At 38.7% G+C, this 17,850-nt stretch overlaps 1 protein-coding gene and 1 long non-coding RNA gene across 2 annotated transcripts; both read right to left on the bottom strand.

Moving 5' to 3' along the window:
- Positions 1–458: 458 nt before the first annotated feature.
- On the bottom strand, positions 459–2,412 carry LOC309696356. Its single transcript, XR_014273439.1, has 3 exons — positions 2,073–2,412; positions 1,277–1,337; positions 459–790 (listed from the first exon to the last, which is right to left on the bottom strand). It is a non-coding gene; the product is annotated as an uncharacterized lncRNA (long non-coding RNA).
- Positions 2,413–2,984: 572 nt separating this feature from the next.
- Positions 2,985–12,980, bottom strand: LOC309697659 (uncharacterized protein). The gene is made up of 17 exons (XM_082519750.1): positions 12,482–12,980; positions 11,836–11,851; positions 11,654–11,755; positions 11,447–11,535; positions 11,247–11,336; positions 11,040–11,142; positions 10,600–10,793; positions 9,496–9,558; positions 9,346–9,412; positions 6,789–6,958; positions 6,650–6,697; positions 6,526–6,571; positions 6,264–6,415; positions 6,088–6,156; positions 5,955–6,006; positions 5,713–5,820; positions 2,985–5,497 (listed from the first exon to the last, which is right to left on the bottom strand). The coding sequence occupies exons 1-17, from the start codon at positions 12,623–12,625 to the stop codon at positions 4,644–4,646; spliced, it is 2,367 nt and encodes a 788-aa protein (XP_082375876.1). The 5' UTR covers positions 12,626–12,980; the 3' UTR covers positions 2,985–4,643.
- Between the last annotated feature and the right edge of the window lie 4,870 nt (positions 12,981–17,850).

Here is a 17,850-nt window from a genome sequence, read left to right as displayed (position 1 = left end):
TTCATTTTATTTCAGTTCAAAAATGCTCTGCATTTCCTATAAAAAACAAGACAGTTGGCCAACCAATTATTTCAAAATTATTTATTGTTCCAAACCATTTTAACTATAATCAATAGAGAGGATTAGTAATATACAGATTTAGTGCTACGGCAGAAATGATTAGAGAAATGTTTGTTTTATAAAACCTGCAATCTTTTGAAAACCAGTATAAAACCTGCAACCTGTCTAAAACTGGCATAAAACCATTATAAAAACTCTTTTTAAACCAATTTGCAAGTACTCAAAAATGTTTATATGTGCACTGTGCCTGTACAATGTAAAAAAAATAAAATAAATCTACACATGTATCAATGAAATCAACTTAAATCTCCCTTTCAAATGGGTGTTCTTATAAATTTTGAATGTAGAATACCACTGCAGGCCAACCAAGCAAAATAACCAAGCACACATACACATGCATGCAAACACACTACTGTGCAGTGTTAAGTTCACAATTAAGTTTGCGAATCTTAGAGGTCATCTTGTTAAAGTCAAGCTCCATCATAATCTTTTGAAGAGCCTCAAAGGTGAACCTGAATCCTCGTGGATATTCCATATTAAGAGCATAACAGAGTCCAAAGACCATTGCCACTCCAGCTGCCACAGAAGGCAACTCATTCAGGACTTCCACACCATCAATGATTATCCCGATGTCTCGAGGCTGATGTAGGAGGCTTGAGTTGTCCCTGAAGACGAAGAGTGCCATGGTGGTACTCTGCAGCTCTTCCTCAGCTTCATCTTTCTGGGATATCTTGAGGTAAAATATGGAACAAAATGTACAAGTGAAGAACTGAAGTCTGGCACACCTGATAAATCTTTGACCATAATAAACTACTATTTTGATAGTTGTTTGGTCACAGACTATTAGAACAATTATTTGACTAATCAGATTGTGAATTGCATAATCATTAAATTAAATCAATAGTGGAACATTTTCATAAATGTTCCACAAAGCCCAAGAAAAAAAAAAGAAAACAATACAGAACCCTAAGATATTAACTTGATGAGTTGATTAATCGTTGCTGTCCTACATTAATCACTGCATTTAATAGCAGAGTTGTCAAATTTACATCAAGAGACTGCATCTCATGTAGAGACAGAACAGATATGGACATACCATGTATTCTTTTATCAAGTCCTCAACACATCAGCAAGGTGAATGAGAGGATAATGAGGGAGAGTCTAGATTATTATGAAATGTTTAAAAAGGATGTGCAGTGTAAATGCAAAATGATACCTGTTCAGATTAAATGAAAATGTATGCTTCAGCCATGGAATGGATGGAGCGATCTGTGGTTCTGAAAGCATACAGAAAAAAAAGAATAATGTTACTTCTCTATAAAACACATTACATAGAAAAACCAAGAAATACGTAACATGACATACCAAACAGTCTACAGACCAGCCATTAGCGACTAAGTTTGGCATAGGGTCAATTTTTTGCTGTTAAAATTACAATTTCTTCAGAAAATGCACATTTTTCCGAGCCGCGCCTTTAAGTCAATTGAAGGAATTAGTCTTATGTCACTGATCTTATATGCTGGCGTGTTATTTCTGTCTCTAAATCATGCACATTAATAATTATCTTTTGCGCTCGGTGTACACACACATAACACACAGATATTTATATGAAGAGAGACAAACGTGCGCGCACAAACACAAGCTTGTGTCTAGAACCCGCGAGCTCACCAGAAAAATTCAAACGAAGCGGAGCACGGAGTTATACTATGAATGTTATGAACTATGAACTTATGCTAGCTAGCTGTATCCACCACCGATGCATCGTGGTAACGCTAGCTAGTTAGTATACTGGTAAAAAACGGCTTTTTGCCTAACTTGCATTCCCGACTGTGATGGTCGGTTTCTGGTAACCAGTTCTAACATTGCGCAGGATAGCTAGCTAGCTTATAGCTAGCAGCTACAATCATGCAAAAATTAGGGGTGGCTGTCGACCCAGCTTAAATGGGGTTATTTTCTGCAATTTTGGCAATACAAATTATAAAAGCTTTTGTAACACACTTGGCTTTACTTACGTTTATTTTCAGATGAAATTAATCAAAGATGTGACACGATGTTTCCAGCAGCCATGCAGAATAAAAATGGGTCCCGGTCTATTTCTGGTGGGCGTGTTCAAGTGCAAATCACTTTGACTCAAATTAAAGATATTATCTGTTCAACATGAAAAGAAATATATGTTTTGAGAGAAATCAAAAACTTTGCGTTGTGTCCTTTGTACAGATATTTAGTTTCATCCAAATCAAAAGTGGTATTTTAAAATGCAAAAAGAAAGGGTTTCACAATCAAATCAATGATTTTATTCTGTTTTGAATGGCACTTATTAGATTGAATGAATGACTGCATGTTAGACTTTTTTCAGTGTAACTTCTCTCTAACTGAACATGCCAATTTGGTCCACACTGTGTGTTAGATTAGTAATCTTATCAAGAAAACTGAAACACCTGCACTAATAAACTCTTTCGTTTCACTTCTCATTTTATGGCACCTGAAACATGACCAACATTGCTTGTTTAAACAACTAAGACCCAAACTCTTTCATGGCTCGCATTTTTAATTTCTCTTTGATATTTGGGCATATTGGGACCCGATGAATGTAAAAACAAAGAAATAACAGATTTTTCCTTTTTTTTTCTTTTTTACCTGAATTTTGTTTTTAAGAGAAATGAGAGCCTCATATGAAGATATTCGTTTAAAATTTCAATCGAACAGTATAATGTCCTCATAAGTGGATATCAGGCCCTTGTAGAACAAAATTGACTATTTTGGTTTAAATAACCCAAAATTGATGTCCACATATGTGGATGCCAGGTCCTAGGAGGTTAAGAGAGATATGCAAACCATGCAGATGCATATATACATTTGTCTATTACCAGAGTAAATGCCCTCCTTTGCAGTTTAAACAAAATGATACTAGCTAGACATGTAACTTGTTTGATTTACGTATTTATTTTATGTATTTATTTTATGTATTTATTCATGTAACATTATAAAATTGTGGCTTTATTGCAGCTACAGTATTACATCAAACTACCCTCCAGAGGTCTTGTAGGAATCTAGAAACTTACATGGAAACCTTCGTGTTTTCTTTGCTGTGGGTTGCTAAATCATGCAGCAGACGTTTACTTCACGATTAATCCTGTCTAGCAAGTCTGTCACTCAAGCTCCTGCTCGGTGATGTGCTGCCGGAACTCAAATGAACAAACAACTTATTATATGAAGTTCATAAAACAGGCGACAAATACAGAAAAAAGAAATTTCTGCAATTAAAGAGATACTTTGTCAAAGTAATTATTTTGTCAAGCAGTCTGTTTTTTATTCAAAACATATTCTTATAATGCAAACAGTGCCGCAGGCTAATGCCACCTTAAAATACTTAAGAAGGGAAAACAGCTTCAGGGAATAACTAAAACTGAACAAACACTTCTTCAAAGGTCAATCACTTTTGTCTGTAGATCCAGATGAGATGTCACTTTTCTGTTTAAACTCACTTTGCATAATGTTCACCGTTGAAGTTCATAAAACTTCTGCAATAAATATAAGACATGGGAAAGTACCACAGACACGGTTTTCTTGTTCTAATGCTCTGAGATTTTGAGGTAACCACTGCACTACATGTTTTCCGTTGGATAATTTGAATAATACTGGCTTTATCTGTTTCTGTCTCATTGAGTCCCCCAGCCAACTCTTACCATTCATGTTCATTTTTCGTTTCCATTCATTAAATAACAAGCATAGCGAAAAACACAATGGGGAAAAAATACAACAACAACAAAAAAAGGCCAAAATGTTAATTATTCTTCACTTTTAAAATGCAGGAGGTAGTATGTGTGCAAAAAACACACTTGTAGACACAGCTGTAGAAGTAGCCCCAGTCATAAATAGGAGTTATTACTACAAAAAGCTATCAAACCCACTAAAGGCTAAAAAGATAAACACATGAATGCAGTTACTTTCTAATTAGTGAAGCACATTTTACATTTGCAGTAAAAGTGGAAATCCCATGAAAGCTTTGGCTTAATGTCTGTGTTTAGAAAATCTTATGCAAATTTGACGGTTTTTTGTAAACAGCAGTCACGCAGTTTGTCACCTGTGCTGTCACAACACTTTGAAACATTAAATGTGTTCATGAAAAAAGTGGGGTATTATTTGCAACAAGATTTTCATAGTGGTTAGCATATTCGTGCAGATAAGACAGGTGTTCACTAGGGCTCCAGTCACGAAAGCAATATAAAGAACCCTCTGTCAGAGGCTAAATGCTGTGCAAAGGACAGAGTGTTTACCTCTTCTTAACATGCAAAACATCTTGTGGCATACTGGACACAGCAGAGCTCGGTAATGAATAGTTCGTACAGAGTGAGGGTTTCAGGAGTTTGCAATGGAACACCGGCTCCCATGTCTCGTGTTTCCAGCAAAACAAAAAACAAAAAACCCCACTTCTGTCACTTTGAAACTTGAGATTAAAACTTCTCTGCTTTCCACGGTAGTGGTAGTGTTTCTCCCGTGTAGAAACACATACACCTGCACAGTTCAGGGTCTGGCAGCTAAAGGCCACTTCAGACTGCTCTCAGGCTTATGTAATGTCTTTTTCATCGAGGATATTTTCTTGATTGCACTTTATTTCGTTGTGTCTGAGGCACGAGCGTCTGCAGCCTCTGAGATAGTTTCTGTGCCAGCCATATTGCCAGCACTTTAGAAAGGACTCTGGGCCAGCAGTGCCACCTAAATTCAACACTTCTTGTCATCTCTCCCAGCTCCCCTATTAAACCCCTGAAATCCTGGGGTAAGCAGTACTGACGGACCTCCCTGAAGGCTTTTGGGATATCCTTGCTGTGGCCAAGGCCCTGGAAATAGATAAGAACAACTTCTTGATTTTTGTGCTCCTGCAGCACCCTTTTTAAGCGAGCCAGCACAGCTGTGAACATTGGCTCTATCAATGCAGAGGCCTCCTTTTGTCGGTACGAGTCTTTATCGTCACATAATTTAGCACCATCTTTTTTTCCAACAGCTTTTTCTTTTTTAAATTTTCCTAATTTTCTTCCATTCTGCTTCACATCCTCTTCCAGCTCTGCCTTGGTTTTCTCATGTTTCGTGTGTGCATTTCTGCAGTCTACCTCTTTTCTTTCACTCTGATCTGTGTTTGCCCTCTCTATTGTCCACTTCTGATAGGTTTTCTTGGCTTCAGGACTCCAAATTACAAGCACTTTTCCTTGCTCCTTGCAGACAGCATCCCACTGGCCATACAGCCAGGGAAGTGGGCCCAGATCTGCCACACTAGGCCCCGACTCATCCTGGCTTTGAGAGTTTTGGGCCCACAGAGGTGTGCGTACTGTGGCACCTAGCTCCTCCTGAAGAATTGAGCCTAATGCACACACAGCAGAGATATGGTCCGACTGACCTGATGAACACACCAGCAGCAGTGGCTTCTGGATATACAGCCAACCTAAATTTATCGGAAAAGACAAGGGGGGGGGGGGGAAGCATGTCCTTTATGTGTTTTAGTTGCTCCTTTAAGACCAACAGTGAAGCTAAAATAACAGAAATGAATTGAAATAAATTCAAGGCAGAGTAGTCATTCAATTTAAATTAGCCTGTGCCTTGAAACTGTAAATGGTTTCCATATGAAAACATGATTTGCAGTGAGGTAAATGAACTAACCTGCAGCTCCCCTCTTTGTAGCACGGTGGATAGAAATTCCAAACGACGCAACTACAAACACAAATATCAGAACTGCCACCGCATACAAGCCGCGTCTATTGTGGGTGTCTGTAAGAAAAACAGGAAAGAATAAATAAAACAGATAATGGTGAATGTATTTACTTTGTAGGAGTTGTGTGTGTGTATGAACATTCAGATGCACCAACTTATGCTGGCAGATTCAGGTTTGTGAGCACACTTACAGTCCGGGCAGAAAATTCTTCTTCCATGACGAACAGGATCCGACTGCCACACCTGAACAACAGCACGAGAATATAGATGATAAAATGCATAAAATCCAGAAATACATACATGTATGTGTGTATGTATATTTACCTGGACGCAAGGATTTTTAGAATAAAAGTGAAGAGGCAAATTTATTATTTTTTCACTTCTGTTTCCTTCCTATAAAATAGAGAACATATGCACACATGTTCACATTTTTGTCCTTTAGCATGAATTTTTTCCTTGTTTTTTAATCTGTATTAAAAATGCATATTTTTTTTACCAACCATTGTAACTGAATGTGCTTTCCCTACAGCTGTGCATTCCCTCTCAGTAAGGACACAGAGTTGGCTTGAAAACGTTGCTGGAGAAAAAGAGTTGACATGTACCATTATCATCTGCCTTCCAGGTCCAATAGAGACCTCCCAAGAAGGCGTATCTGTGGGGGACAAAAAGGAAGACTGAGTGCATAAGGGAAAAGCACACAAACAACCTGAGACTTATTAGAGCTGTTAGTAGAATTCCTCCATCCCACATCCACCCACTCACCTGCTGTAAAAGGGCAAGAGATGTTGCGTATTCCTTGTACAGAAAGCTGTAAAAACGAATTAACATCTGTGAATAAACGGCAGGTAGCGGTAGTTTCCAATCAACGCATCTAGGTGCTTCTCACCTGCACACACATCTGAGGGTGTTTGTCCACTGCAGTAGTGTCATATTTCTGTTAAAAAGTCAAAATTGGTGTTTAAAAAACAAACAAACAAAAATGTTTTTTTTCCACAAATATTCATCATGGATGCTGCTATGCTTACAAGACTGTCTTTCTTCTCCAGGGTGGAGTTAAGCACAGGCGTGCAGAGGTGTTTGTGCTGCATCCAGCAGAGGGAGGCAGAGATGTTCAGCGGGCTGGGGCACAGTGTGTACAGCGTAAAACCGTCCGTGAAGAAAGTGATTTTAGAGGAGGAAAACGCATCTCTGGCATCTGTTGAGGCGATGTTAACGCAAAAAACATTAGAACAACATGCCAATAACATTCCCGGGATGCAAACGTTGGCCAACCTGTATCACCTGTATCACTGGATCACAATAAACACCACCAAACAGACATGCATGAACGCACAGATGTATGTGAACATATGCATTTTAAGGGTCAGTTTTAGACAACGAGACAGACAAAAATAATAACAAAAAAAATGAACACCTTCTTGTTCATCGTCATGAAGACACTTTTAATTTTGCATTTGCATTTGCAAGAGTCTCTTGTTCCATAACTATAAACCTACAACTTAATAACAACACTAAAAGAATGAAGAAATAGACCAGGATTGTTCAGTTTGGTTAAGACTAGAAATTTGGGGGTTTCTTACTTTCGGGCCTCTTATAGAGTCTTTTACCCTCTGGCCTGTGTTTGCCTTTTATGTTTGGTGTTATTGTACAGCACTTTATTGCTGTTTTTAAAAGTGCTTTATAACTCATTTGGGACGGCTGTGGCTCAGTAGGTGGAACAGGCTGTGGAAAGTCAGTGTATTGAACTCTGGCTCCTCCAACCTTCATGTCAGATCATAAGTTCAATCAGTTAATTAAGTGGGTAATTACGTGTATTTGTCATACGGATAAAAATGAATCTCTTTAATATGTATTCAATCTAAATGAATGAAACACAACCACTTTAGAGAACACAACCACTGCAACTGCAACAAAAAGTTGGCAGCACTTTCTGGTAATGCAATAAAACTTCCTTGAACACAACAATGGAAGAGGATGGGAGTAACTGACACAGATGTGCTTACGGAAATCTGCAACATCGTACGCTGCAGAATCCTGCATTACAAGAGTCAGTTTGTTTTGTTTTAGTGTGATATTGTAGCTTGTGTGAGGTTTGCATTTTTTGGCATTGTGAAAGATTGTAAGACAAGGGGAATGATGAAGAGCCTTGTATTTATCAAGTATTTCACAGATAAGCACTTTAAAAGCTGTAGAGCGCTCCTTTTCCAAAGCTTCTTGTTGTTGGAGAAACTGTGGCTTCCAAAAAGCCGGCATTTACCGCATATTTTGGACGTGTCCAAAACTGAACACATTACTATTATTTGCAGAATTAGTTGCTTTATTAAGGACAAATAATAACATATTTCTTTTTTGTTTTGTACAATTATGAATTTCTAAATTCTCCATCTGCAAGTTTACAAAATAACGACCTACTTTGATTCTTGATAAGTTTAATGGACAGGAAAGCAAATACAAAGAAATGGCTTAAGCCAGAAGTCCTAGCTTTAGAGGACTGGCATATCCTCGTGAGAGCCAGAAGAAAAAATGTTTGGATATTTATTTATTATTTCATTAATTCAAATTTAAATGTTACATCTTTCAATTTTTCCTCAAAATTGTTTGTTTGTTTTCTGGGTTTTTTGTTGTTGTTTGATCACAGAATGATGTGATGCATTGTTTCCAATTAGTTTTACTAAAAAAGTTTTACTTTATGAAAATTAAAAGAGTTAGATGACAGAAACACGTCTGATTACTAAAACATCATATTAACAAATAACTTGTCAGAGTCTAGCTTCTTTTTTTAAACTCCATTCTGCAGACCCAACTCTCACATAAACCTGTTTTGTGAGGTCATGGCTCCCCACTATTAACAATGACCATGGATGGTATGATAGAGGGCTGAGTGACGCAGACAGGATTTTACTCAGAAATGTGGAAGTGGAGTCACACTGAGTGCTGTGAGGATGTGAGGTGGAGGAGGGCCACACATCAGAGAGAGAGAGCTCAGAGGAGGACGTACTACCAGGTCTTAGGGAGTTTGAGAAGGGGCAAAATGACGACACCCTTATACTTATTCAAAAAGTCAATTTTGGATAAGAAGTATTGGGTAAGCTCGGGCTCTGAAGTTATGGGATTTGGTTTCTCAATTGCCATGAAACTGTGACGGGACTCATTTTTGCATGCCAGCCTTTGAGTTCTCATTTCCCTGAGGGCTTTATTCTCTTTGACTTGTTACTTTATTAAACTGCCTTATCTTGAAGAATCTGTGTCACTACTGAATCAGCTATAACTAGGAACCAGTAAATTCAGGTCCTAAGTTATCTGAATCATGCTGTGAACACAGACACGCAGAAGAATGTTTCGCTTGTGCGCGGTTTTAATGCTGTCTTCAAACAGAAGTGCGTCCCTCTGGCTTGTGTGCAGTTTTTTCTTTCTTTCCCTAAAACCTGGTTACTTACTTATAGTTTAATGTAATCGGAGGACCATCTGCTTGGTGTTGTCCTGTTTTCACATTTTGCGTTTTAAAAAAGAATTCAATTCAAAAGTTTCTTGTCTCCCTTTCTAAACATCACAACGCCTAAAAACGTTCTCAGTCACACTCACCCATGACTCCCGTCTCTTCAATGGGGCACTTTTTACGCCGCGTTGCGTCGGTGTGGGTGTAATATGCCTGCCAATGCAAACAAGACCTGGTGTAAGAAAGAATACTGACAACATAAAATACTGCTCCACTGAAGATTACACTCAGCTCACCTCTATGCACACACAGGGCAGCAGGTAAGAGATGTTGAGAACAGCTGACTGGGACGTATCAATCTGTAAAGCACACACAAACACATTACAAAACAAATCGCGCCGAGCTCACTCTCTTATGGAATATTTACGTTTGAGTCCACTTTGAGTCCTCGGCCTTGCCCCAGTGTGAGATGTTCTCTGTGATTTTAGGTTACTTTCTAGGGACTTGTGTTTTGTTTAACTCTGTTTAACTCTGGCCTGTTTGTTTCTTATATTTGGTGTTACTGTACAATTTTTTGGTCAGTCCTATTGCTGTTTTTTAAAAAGTGAGTATTGCGGGAATTCAACTGTATTTTTTTTTTATGTTTCCATTTAATTTTTTTTGTTCTTTTTAAACATATTTTAAGACGTTTGCAGTGCAGTAAAAACAAGAGCAACGTGCAGGCCAATAATTTGCCCACTTGAAACCCATTTTAATATACTTTACCTCATTTGGAGTGTAACTAGTTTTAATTTATGTGAATATAGCGCATCTGTAGTTTTCATTGGATTGTTAACTTAATTAATTAAAATGTTTAGTAGTAAATATCAAGTGAAAAAAGATTTTAATCACCAGTGTATGTTGTTTTCAAACAATAATACTTATTTGAGCACATTGTACATGTATTCAGTATGTTATGTATTTAAACAGTTATAACCTGTTAAACGTAACCTACGTAACAACACCATAATAACTATACTTACGATTAACTATACTCAAAAAGTAACCCATCCTGACACATTATTGTCATGTGAAATAGCTTTATAGAGCATTATCACCACTTTGACCTTTAGATAAATATATTGACCTTGAAAGAGACGTAAAATGTCAAATGCGGTCCTTTCTATATTTTGACAATACACACCACATTTGTAAGAGTAATAGTTTCTAAATTATATTCTTTTTTGCCCATTTTCAACCAATCGGTCATTTGGTTGACCTTGTGGACGTAACCCAAATTTTGTTGGATTGTTAACATCAGAATTATTTAAAAACTTTTCGAGTTCACAGACAGAATGACACACGAGTGTGCAAACACTACCAAAAACAAGGTAATAAGTAAACTTGCCCGTAATACTCACTTTCAGGGGATGCCGCTTGGTCTCGCCCGCGCATGTCCTTTTATTTTTGTAACAGTGTCTGACATAGACCTCCTCAGTGTTCATGGTAACAGTAAAAGATTCATTCTTCGTGGTGACGTTGATGGATTTTCTCTTCATATCAACAGTGATAGATTTAGATGACGAATCCACAGACAGATCGAAGTCTGGGCTTTCTGTCACACACAAAACAAGCCACAGAATATTTGAAAAACTGGATGATGTTGAGTCACTAAGTGTTTTTGATGACTATGGAAATTATGTGATTTACATGAAGCCACCAACCTAAATCTATATGTTCACTGCTCTGTTCACAACCACAATTAAAATATCAAATGACACCATGTTGTCTGGAAACAATCAGTTTATTTATCCAGTAGAGAAATGCACAGATTGTATTTCAGATTCCAGATCACCTTTACCTTCTACTCTGTAAGTGACATTGCAGCTTAGTGACTTTGTGCTGTAGAGCACAGAAACAATGTTTCCAGTGTTCGCCTTGACACAGTCATATTCAAGCACCCACTGCAAATGAAAAAACAAAACAAAAAACAGCCACAATCAGGTTATATTTATCTATAAAACTATGCTTAATATTTTAGCAGTTCAAAGGAAAAAAGCCATCTTACCATGGGACGACTGGTATTTCTCTCTGGTAATTGCGGTATGTTACAGTTGCAACAGCTGAACTTTTCACCTTTACGTGTTTTATTCTCACGCTGAGATGGAGAGAATGAGAGATGATACCACTGTACCTGTTAACATCATGAACTGCATAGTCATACTGACATTTCTCACTCTTCGGTGCAGCTGCAAAGGTAACACCAACCTGTATTTTCAGTGGCAGTATTTTCAGGGTAGGCTTAAGTGTCTTCTTAATTGGACTGAGAATTTTAAGCTTTGGGCTCTTGTTAAAATCTGGAAGAAAACAACTTTGTCAGTTGTGCCACATAACAGTTTTATAGGTGGTGACATACATCCACATGTGTGTTTGAAGTGGATATGTGAACTTTGAAGGCATGGTTGCACTCCGTACCCTCAGCTTTCAACCAGACATAAACAGAAACACATTCAGAGTAAGCCTTCCCAGTGATAGTAGAACTTATCATTTCCACAGGGCATCTTTCATCAACATGATCTGTGCAGGGACAGAAGAGCGTTAGGACGGCTATCACACGCTTTCACAATGAGAAAAGTCAAAGAAATTAAATAACTTACCTTTTGGGTTTCCAATCTAAAGTAAGGAGAACAAAGATAAAAAAAATTATGTTTAGGAAATATTTAGAAATAAGGAAGAACATTTAGACATTTATGTCATTTTAAAAAGAAAAATGGCCCACTGGATATCTGTGAGGGCACTGTTAGTGCTATAATAAGCGATATACAGGTTTGGGGGCAACATATGCTGCCATCCAGACCAATGACAGTCTCAGTCAGCTTAATTCAAACCACATTAATCAGGTATCGCACATAAAAGCGTGACTCCGATATAAAGAGTCAAAGATGTGAGCAAAAAAGTCCCCCATTTTTGATCAGTCACAGCAAGAAACTGTTGGTCTCTGGGGAGGATTCTTTGTCTTGGTTTTTTTGATTGGCGTGTGTTTTCATTGTTATAAATTTAATAAGTCATTCAAATGATTCTTAAATCATTGTGTTCTGATTTAATTTACATTTCCTCTCTGTAAACACGGTTGCGCAACTTGAACCGATGTTCAAACATACAAAATAAAAGCAAAAGATTAAAGTACACTCATTAATTTGACTGGAAATAATAATAATACACTCTCATTTAGCGTTTACAGTCATTTCACGCAAATAAATCCTGCTCGTTTCGCTTTTGTAGTGCGCTCTGTGTTTAACTTACCCGACACGTTGTGGTATCTTTTAGCATCACCGGAGACACTAAGAAGCAAAGAATTGTAAAGGCGGCGGGAAAATGTATTTTACGAATATAAAACATATTGAAGTTGAAATATTCGCGCAATAAAGGGCCAGTGCGTCGTGTCATCACGAAGCGGTCCGTTTTTTCTGCTCATCTGTTAGGTTTCCTGCTGTCTGGCGTCAGAGCGCCGTAGAGTTTCATGAAATCTGCCTGTGGGGTTATCAGCTGGAAAAAAAGGAGTCGGCTTGTTTTTTCTGTGTTCTCAAACGCCACTAACTGGCAAATGACTAAAACCCGAAGGCGTTTGTTTGAAAAAATGTCAGTGTTTTTTCATGAATAATCTCTGCCACCGCAGCTCCGCCTCTCATTAAAGTCCCAGACCGCGGGGTGAGAAAAAAAGCGTTTAGTCTTACAGATGAATGGGGACACTTGAGATGATGCTCACTCTGAAATACAATACGCACAGAGCTGCTTGTAGTAATCCCGGCGTTATATCAAAATATATATTTAAGGATAATCCACTGCTTTCAGAAATTGATATGGAGAGTCGCCTCTGTTTTATCACTTTATATTAAATTGAATAAAAACAGTTTTTATGGCAACTAACAATTTGTAGTATCAAAGAAAATCCAGTCAACCTTAGAATTTAACGTAAAAACTTTAAAATACTATTTTTTAAAAGTACAGTGGGAGACAGAGACTTCAAACAACTTCACTACTTTACATTAGGCCTTAAACGTTTCTTTTTTCTAACTCTTATAGTTGGGGTTGGATCAAGTGAGCCTAAATCATCCCTCTCCATGTTGCATAAGCACTCCCTTATTCTTTTTCTTTCCATTCCCCTATATTCATACAGCACTGCATGTCATAAGCTTTGGTCTACTCTCTCCTATGCCTCCTGCTTGTCTTTCTATGCACTCTTTGTCTCACTTCTCTTTCCTCTCACCTCCCAACAGGTCTCAGCAGTTGCCTGCTGCTCTCTGAGCCCGGTTCTATCACAGATATATTCCTATTAAAAGAGAGATCTTCCTCTCCACCATCACCAAGTGTTTTAGGAATTGCTGGGGCCTTCCTTTTAATATCACAGGACTTATATACTTTACAATACAAAGCACATTGAGACAACTATTGCTGTCAACTGCAGTAAGTAAAAATACTGAAAAAGCATCAAAGTTATGGGGGGGTGAGTGGACAAGAGAGGAAAGAAGTGGACCACAGAGAATATTTATAGAGCGATGGAAGGCATGCAGAAGTGGTGTTGGTGCACAGCATCAGAGCCCATGGGGCACTTTTATATATGTATGTATATATAAGTAGAAAATGACAATGGTAAAAAATAAACAAACCAGAAGAAGGAAGCAAAACCAAAACGACCCCTCTCATATTCTTCACCCTGCATTCCAATGGCTCCTCTCTGGGCGCCGCCTCCGCTGCATTTCCTGCAGGACTGAGAGGAGGAGAGCCACCTTTGTCCCCGGAGCCACTCTCCAGCCGATAAGACCATTTCCCACACCAGAAACTTCAAGTACTCTACACTCTTTTTATACTGCCGACACTTTATTCACTTTTAGTCACTTAAAGTCATTTATTCACCTATTCAGTCACTTTAATTTTAAAACTGTGTGTATACTGTATATTCTGTGTGCATTTATTATCTCACACTTATAGCCTGTTTATGCCCTGTCCTTATCTTCAACGTCATGCTGCTCTGTTGTATCTTAATTGCCCCTTGGGGATAAATAAAGTCTTTCTGATTCTGATTCTGAAAACATTAATGAGACATCAGTTTCTCTTCCATTGTAGTTCTCCGCCTGGCCGTAACAGTTACAAAAGTCTGTCCCTGCCTTTGATCATGGAGGTCCACGCCTGCAGAGTGCCTATTAAGACATAACCTACACAATAAAGGTAAAGGAACATGTGACTGAAAAGCACAAGGATAATAATGTGCAAACATTTAGAAGTGAGTACCACCTGGAATCCAAGCAAGTATCCACTCACTTATCCATTTCATCAAAATGGGGAGCGGGAACCTGGACACTATCCCAACAGTCCCAGAGGCGAGAGAGACGAGAGGCGGGCTACATCCTGCACAGGTTGCCAGTCTATTGCATGTGAGTCTAATCCGTTACTAAACTAATGAAAAGCTTATGTGGCAGCAGTAAGCAAACGGTGTGTCAAAATCTGATAAATCAATTCAAAGAACACCAGCTATGACAGACGCCCAAAGACCTGTGGCAACTCTGAAGGAAGCCTCTGAGGGTCAGACTGGAGAAGCGGTGAATACAGCAGTTGACCTGGACCAACACTAATGACAGCTTTGTGGGAGAACAACGAGACAGACTATTCACATTGAAGTTTGGTCACATCTTTAGTGTAAACACTTCAAACCAAAATAAATATAGTTTCTGCATTATGATACATGGATGTGTACGTGAGCAAAGTATACAGCCAAAACAAAAAAGGATTAAAAGAACAACATTTATGGAGCGGCAGAGTCATATGGACTTATTCCTTCAGGTTATGGTAAGAAAGTACCTTGATGTACAGATGCAATTCTACACTGCAATCATCGAGTCCATCCTCACCTCCTCCATCACCGTGTGGTACGCTGGAGCCACTATCAGGGACAAACAGAGACTGCAGCGTGTTGTGCGCTCTGCTGAGAAGGTGATTGGCTGCAGACTCCCATCTCTGCAGGACCTGTACACCTCCAGGACACTGCGGCGTGCAGCCCGGATCTCAGCTGACCCTTCTCACCCTGGACACAGTCTGTTTGACCTGCTCCCCTCAGGCAGGAGGCTCCGGTCCATTCGCACCAGAACCTCTCGCCACAAGAACAGTTTCTTCCCCTCTGCTGTTGGACACATGAACAATAACCACATGACTGTCCCCGCCACTAACACATGACCCTACGCTGTGTCACTGCATCATTTCATGTCTGGCACTGATCACCACCTGCACTCATGTATATATCTTTCTACGTAGCACTCTTAATTCTTATTCTCATGTATATATCTCATGTATATCTCATGCACATATCTTTCTTTCTACATAGCACTTTAATTCTTATTGTTTGCACTGAAGCACCGCAGCAAATTCCTAATGTTGTAAACCTCAACATCTGGCAATAAACCCATTCTGATTCTGATTCTGATTCTGATTCTGATTCTGATCTGATAGAGACATGCCCACATAAACTTACAATAGTTTGTTTACAAAGACGCATCAGCTAAATCTTGATTTGGATGAGGTGCAATATTTGTTTACAAACGGGTCACTTTGGCATCAAGAGCTAGATGCTAAACTACACATTCAAGGGTTTTCTTTGGTATTTCAGGTTGGCAGTTTGCTAAACAGTGAGGTAAATAATTATTTATTCCCCTGCTGAATTATCAAGTTTGATCACATCATATCAAGTTTGGTTCATTTTAATAAATAGAAACAGAATATCAATCAAAAATCCAGAAAAAAAACCCCAACATTAAATATATGTTATAAATTGATTTGCAAGTCAGCCAATGTTCAATTCAATTCAATTCAATTTTATTTATATAGCGCCAAATCACAACAAAAGTCGCCTCAAGGCGCTTCAATGGTGATCTTGGTGGCTGTCTTCCCAACTGCCTTTAGGTGATTAACACAAGATCTTGCATATAGCTCCAGACCAAATGATTCCACCACCTTCTCACCAAGCTTCTTGCTGATGGTCTTACGGCCCAGTTTAACCTTGTGCAGCTCTACAATCTTGTCCTTGACGTCCATTGACGGCTCTTTGGCCTGGAGAGATTGGAATGGGAGAAATTGATTCTTTGGATGGGTGCGATTTATACACACGAGTAAAGACCAGGAGTATCTTAGATTGACTGATTGATTGATATCACTGTGCTACGTTGGAGCACAGCCGATGCACGTGCACCAGAACTGTGGCTGAGTTGTAGGGCGTCAAATACTAATTTCACTCACTGACATGCAAATGCAAATAATTTCTTGGGAAATGAGCAACCTTACAAATTCAGTAATGGATCAAATTACACCCTCCACTGTATATCGGAAGAACCTCTTTATGCCTCTGAGGGTGGCAATAAGAGTGTTTCAGTCCACCAATTTAGTAAAATGCTGCTAATGCCATGAGGAGCCGGATTCTTAATGAAAATTCCCTTAACTATCGGGCAGATGTGGCACAAGCATTCATTACTGGGTTCAAAGAATAATGTGTTTTGCTACCTTTTCATCTGGGGCCACAATATGGGCAATGCTTTTAAATTTCACAACAGCATTGGTTGTACTTTGTGTTTCTAAAGTATGATGGTGAAAAGGTAAGCATAATTATTTGCTCAGCTTAGACGTGCAGCATTACTGTTTAGCTGTCACTCTCTATGGTTTCACAAGCAGCCTCACAAGCTGTGGTCTACTTACAAAAAACCCCACAAACCTTAAAATAACTATCTTTAGTAGGTATGGATGCAAATGATCCTTCCTCACTGCTGTAGATTATCTCTTATCATGTTGACTGTTCAGATAAATACACCCAAAGATCAAATGCTCTAGATTAATCAGCGGTTGTGGTTTGTTGGTTAATTCGTCTTTTAAAATCTAAATTTATAATCATACTAAAACTATAGATGTGCTTAAAAAGACAAAATGCTGTAATTACAGTTAGAGCGGAAATCTAAGGGGGGTTAGAGTTCATAGAGAGAGAAAAAAAGGTTTCCACATCACTGTGAGGTCACCTCCCCTGTTAAGTGTGCTCTGCTGAAATGCTTGTGATGCTTATCAGTACTTTCCACTCACTTGCTCAGAGCCGGAAACAAGACGTCTTCAGAGAGGTGTGTCTTCTCAAATGCAAATCACAAGATATAAACTGTGTGGTGAGTGGGTTCTCAGAGTCGGGTGGGGAATCTTTACAATGTCTGGAAAGAGTGATTAAAAACTCTGACTTGGGTCGAGAAAAGTCACACTGGTTGTCGAGTGAACTCACATGACAACTGAAAATGTCAAAACAACCACCTTATGAGAAACGTGGCTTAAATGAAGGCACAAAGTGAAGTCACGAGGAAACCTCAACATCAGGCAACTGCTGGTGCTTCAATATAGCCTACATCTCAGAATTGTTCATCTAAAAACACCCTGAAACGGCCATGTTTAAGGGTGTTTTTAGATGAAATGCACAGAACAGGGCGTCTTTGTGACATCCTGCATTTTTCCCTAATACCTCCAAGCACTATTTTAAACTTGAAAAATTGTTGTTATTATATTATCTGTTAGATGGTTTTGTTCCAGCATTGAGGAACTTAAAACGTTGAAGCCCTGACGCCCTCTGAGAAAAACAAAAGACCCTTAAAGAAAAGAAA

The sequence above is a fragment of the Aulonocara stuartgranti genome (assembly GCF_965226115.1).
Source record: "Aulonocara stuartgranti genome assembly, chromosome: 20".
Lineage (NCBI taxonomy): Eukaryota > Metazoa > Chordata > Actinopteri > Cichliformes > Cichlidae > Aulonocara > Aulonocara stuartgranti.
The sequence above is the reverse complement of the archived record's forward strand: the minus strand, read 5'-3'. Positions and strand labels throughout refer to the sequence as shown.

Bases quoted from the DNA above. Each gene is read 5' to 3' on its own strand.
- LOC309697659 (XM_082519750.1), bottom strand. From the start codon at position 12,625: ATGACACGACGCACTGGCCCTTTATTGCGCGAATATTTCAACTTCAAT. The intron at 11,337-11,446 runs GTTGGTGTTACC...TCTCCATCTCAG, and splicing joins TACTGCCACTGAAAATACAG to CGTGAGAATAAAACACGTAA. The intron at 11,143-11,246 runs GTAAGATGGCTT...TTTCATTTGCAG, and splicing joins GAAATACCAGTCGTCCCATG to TGGGTGCTTGAATATGACTG.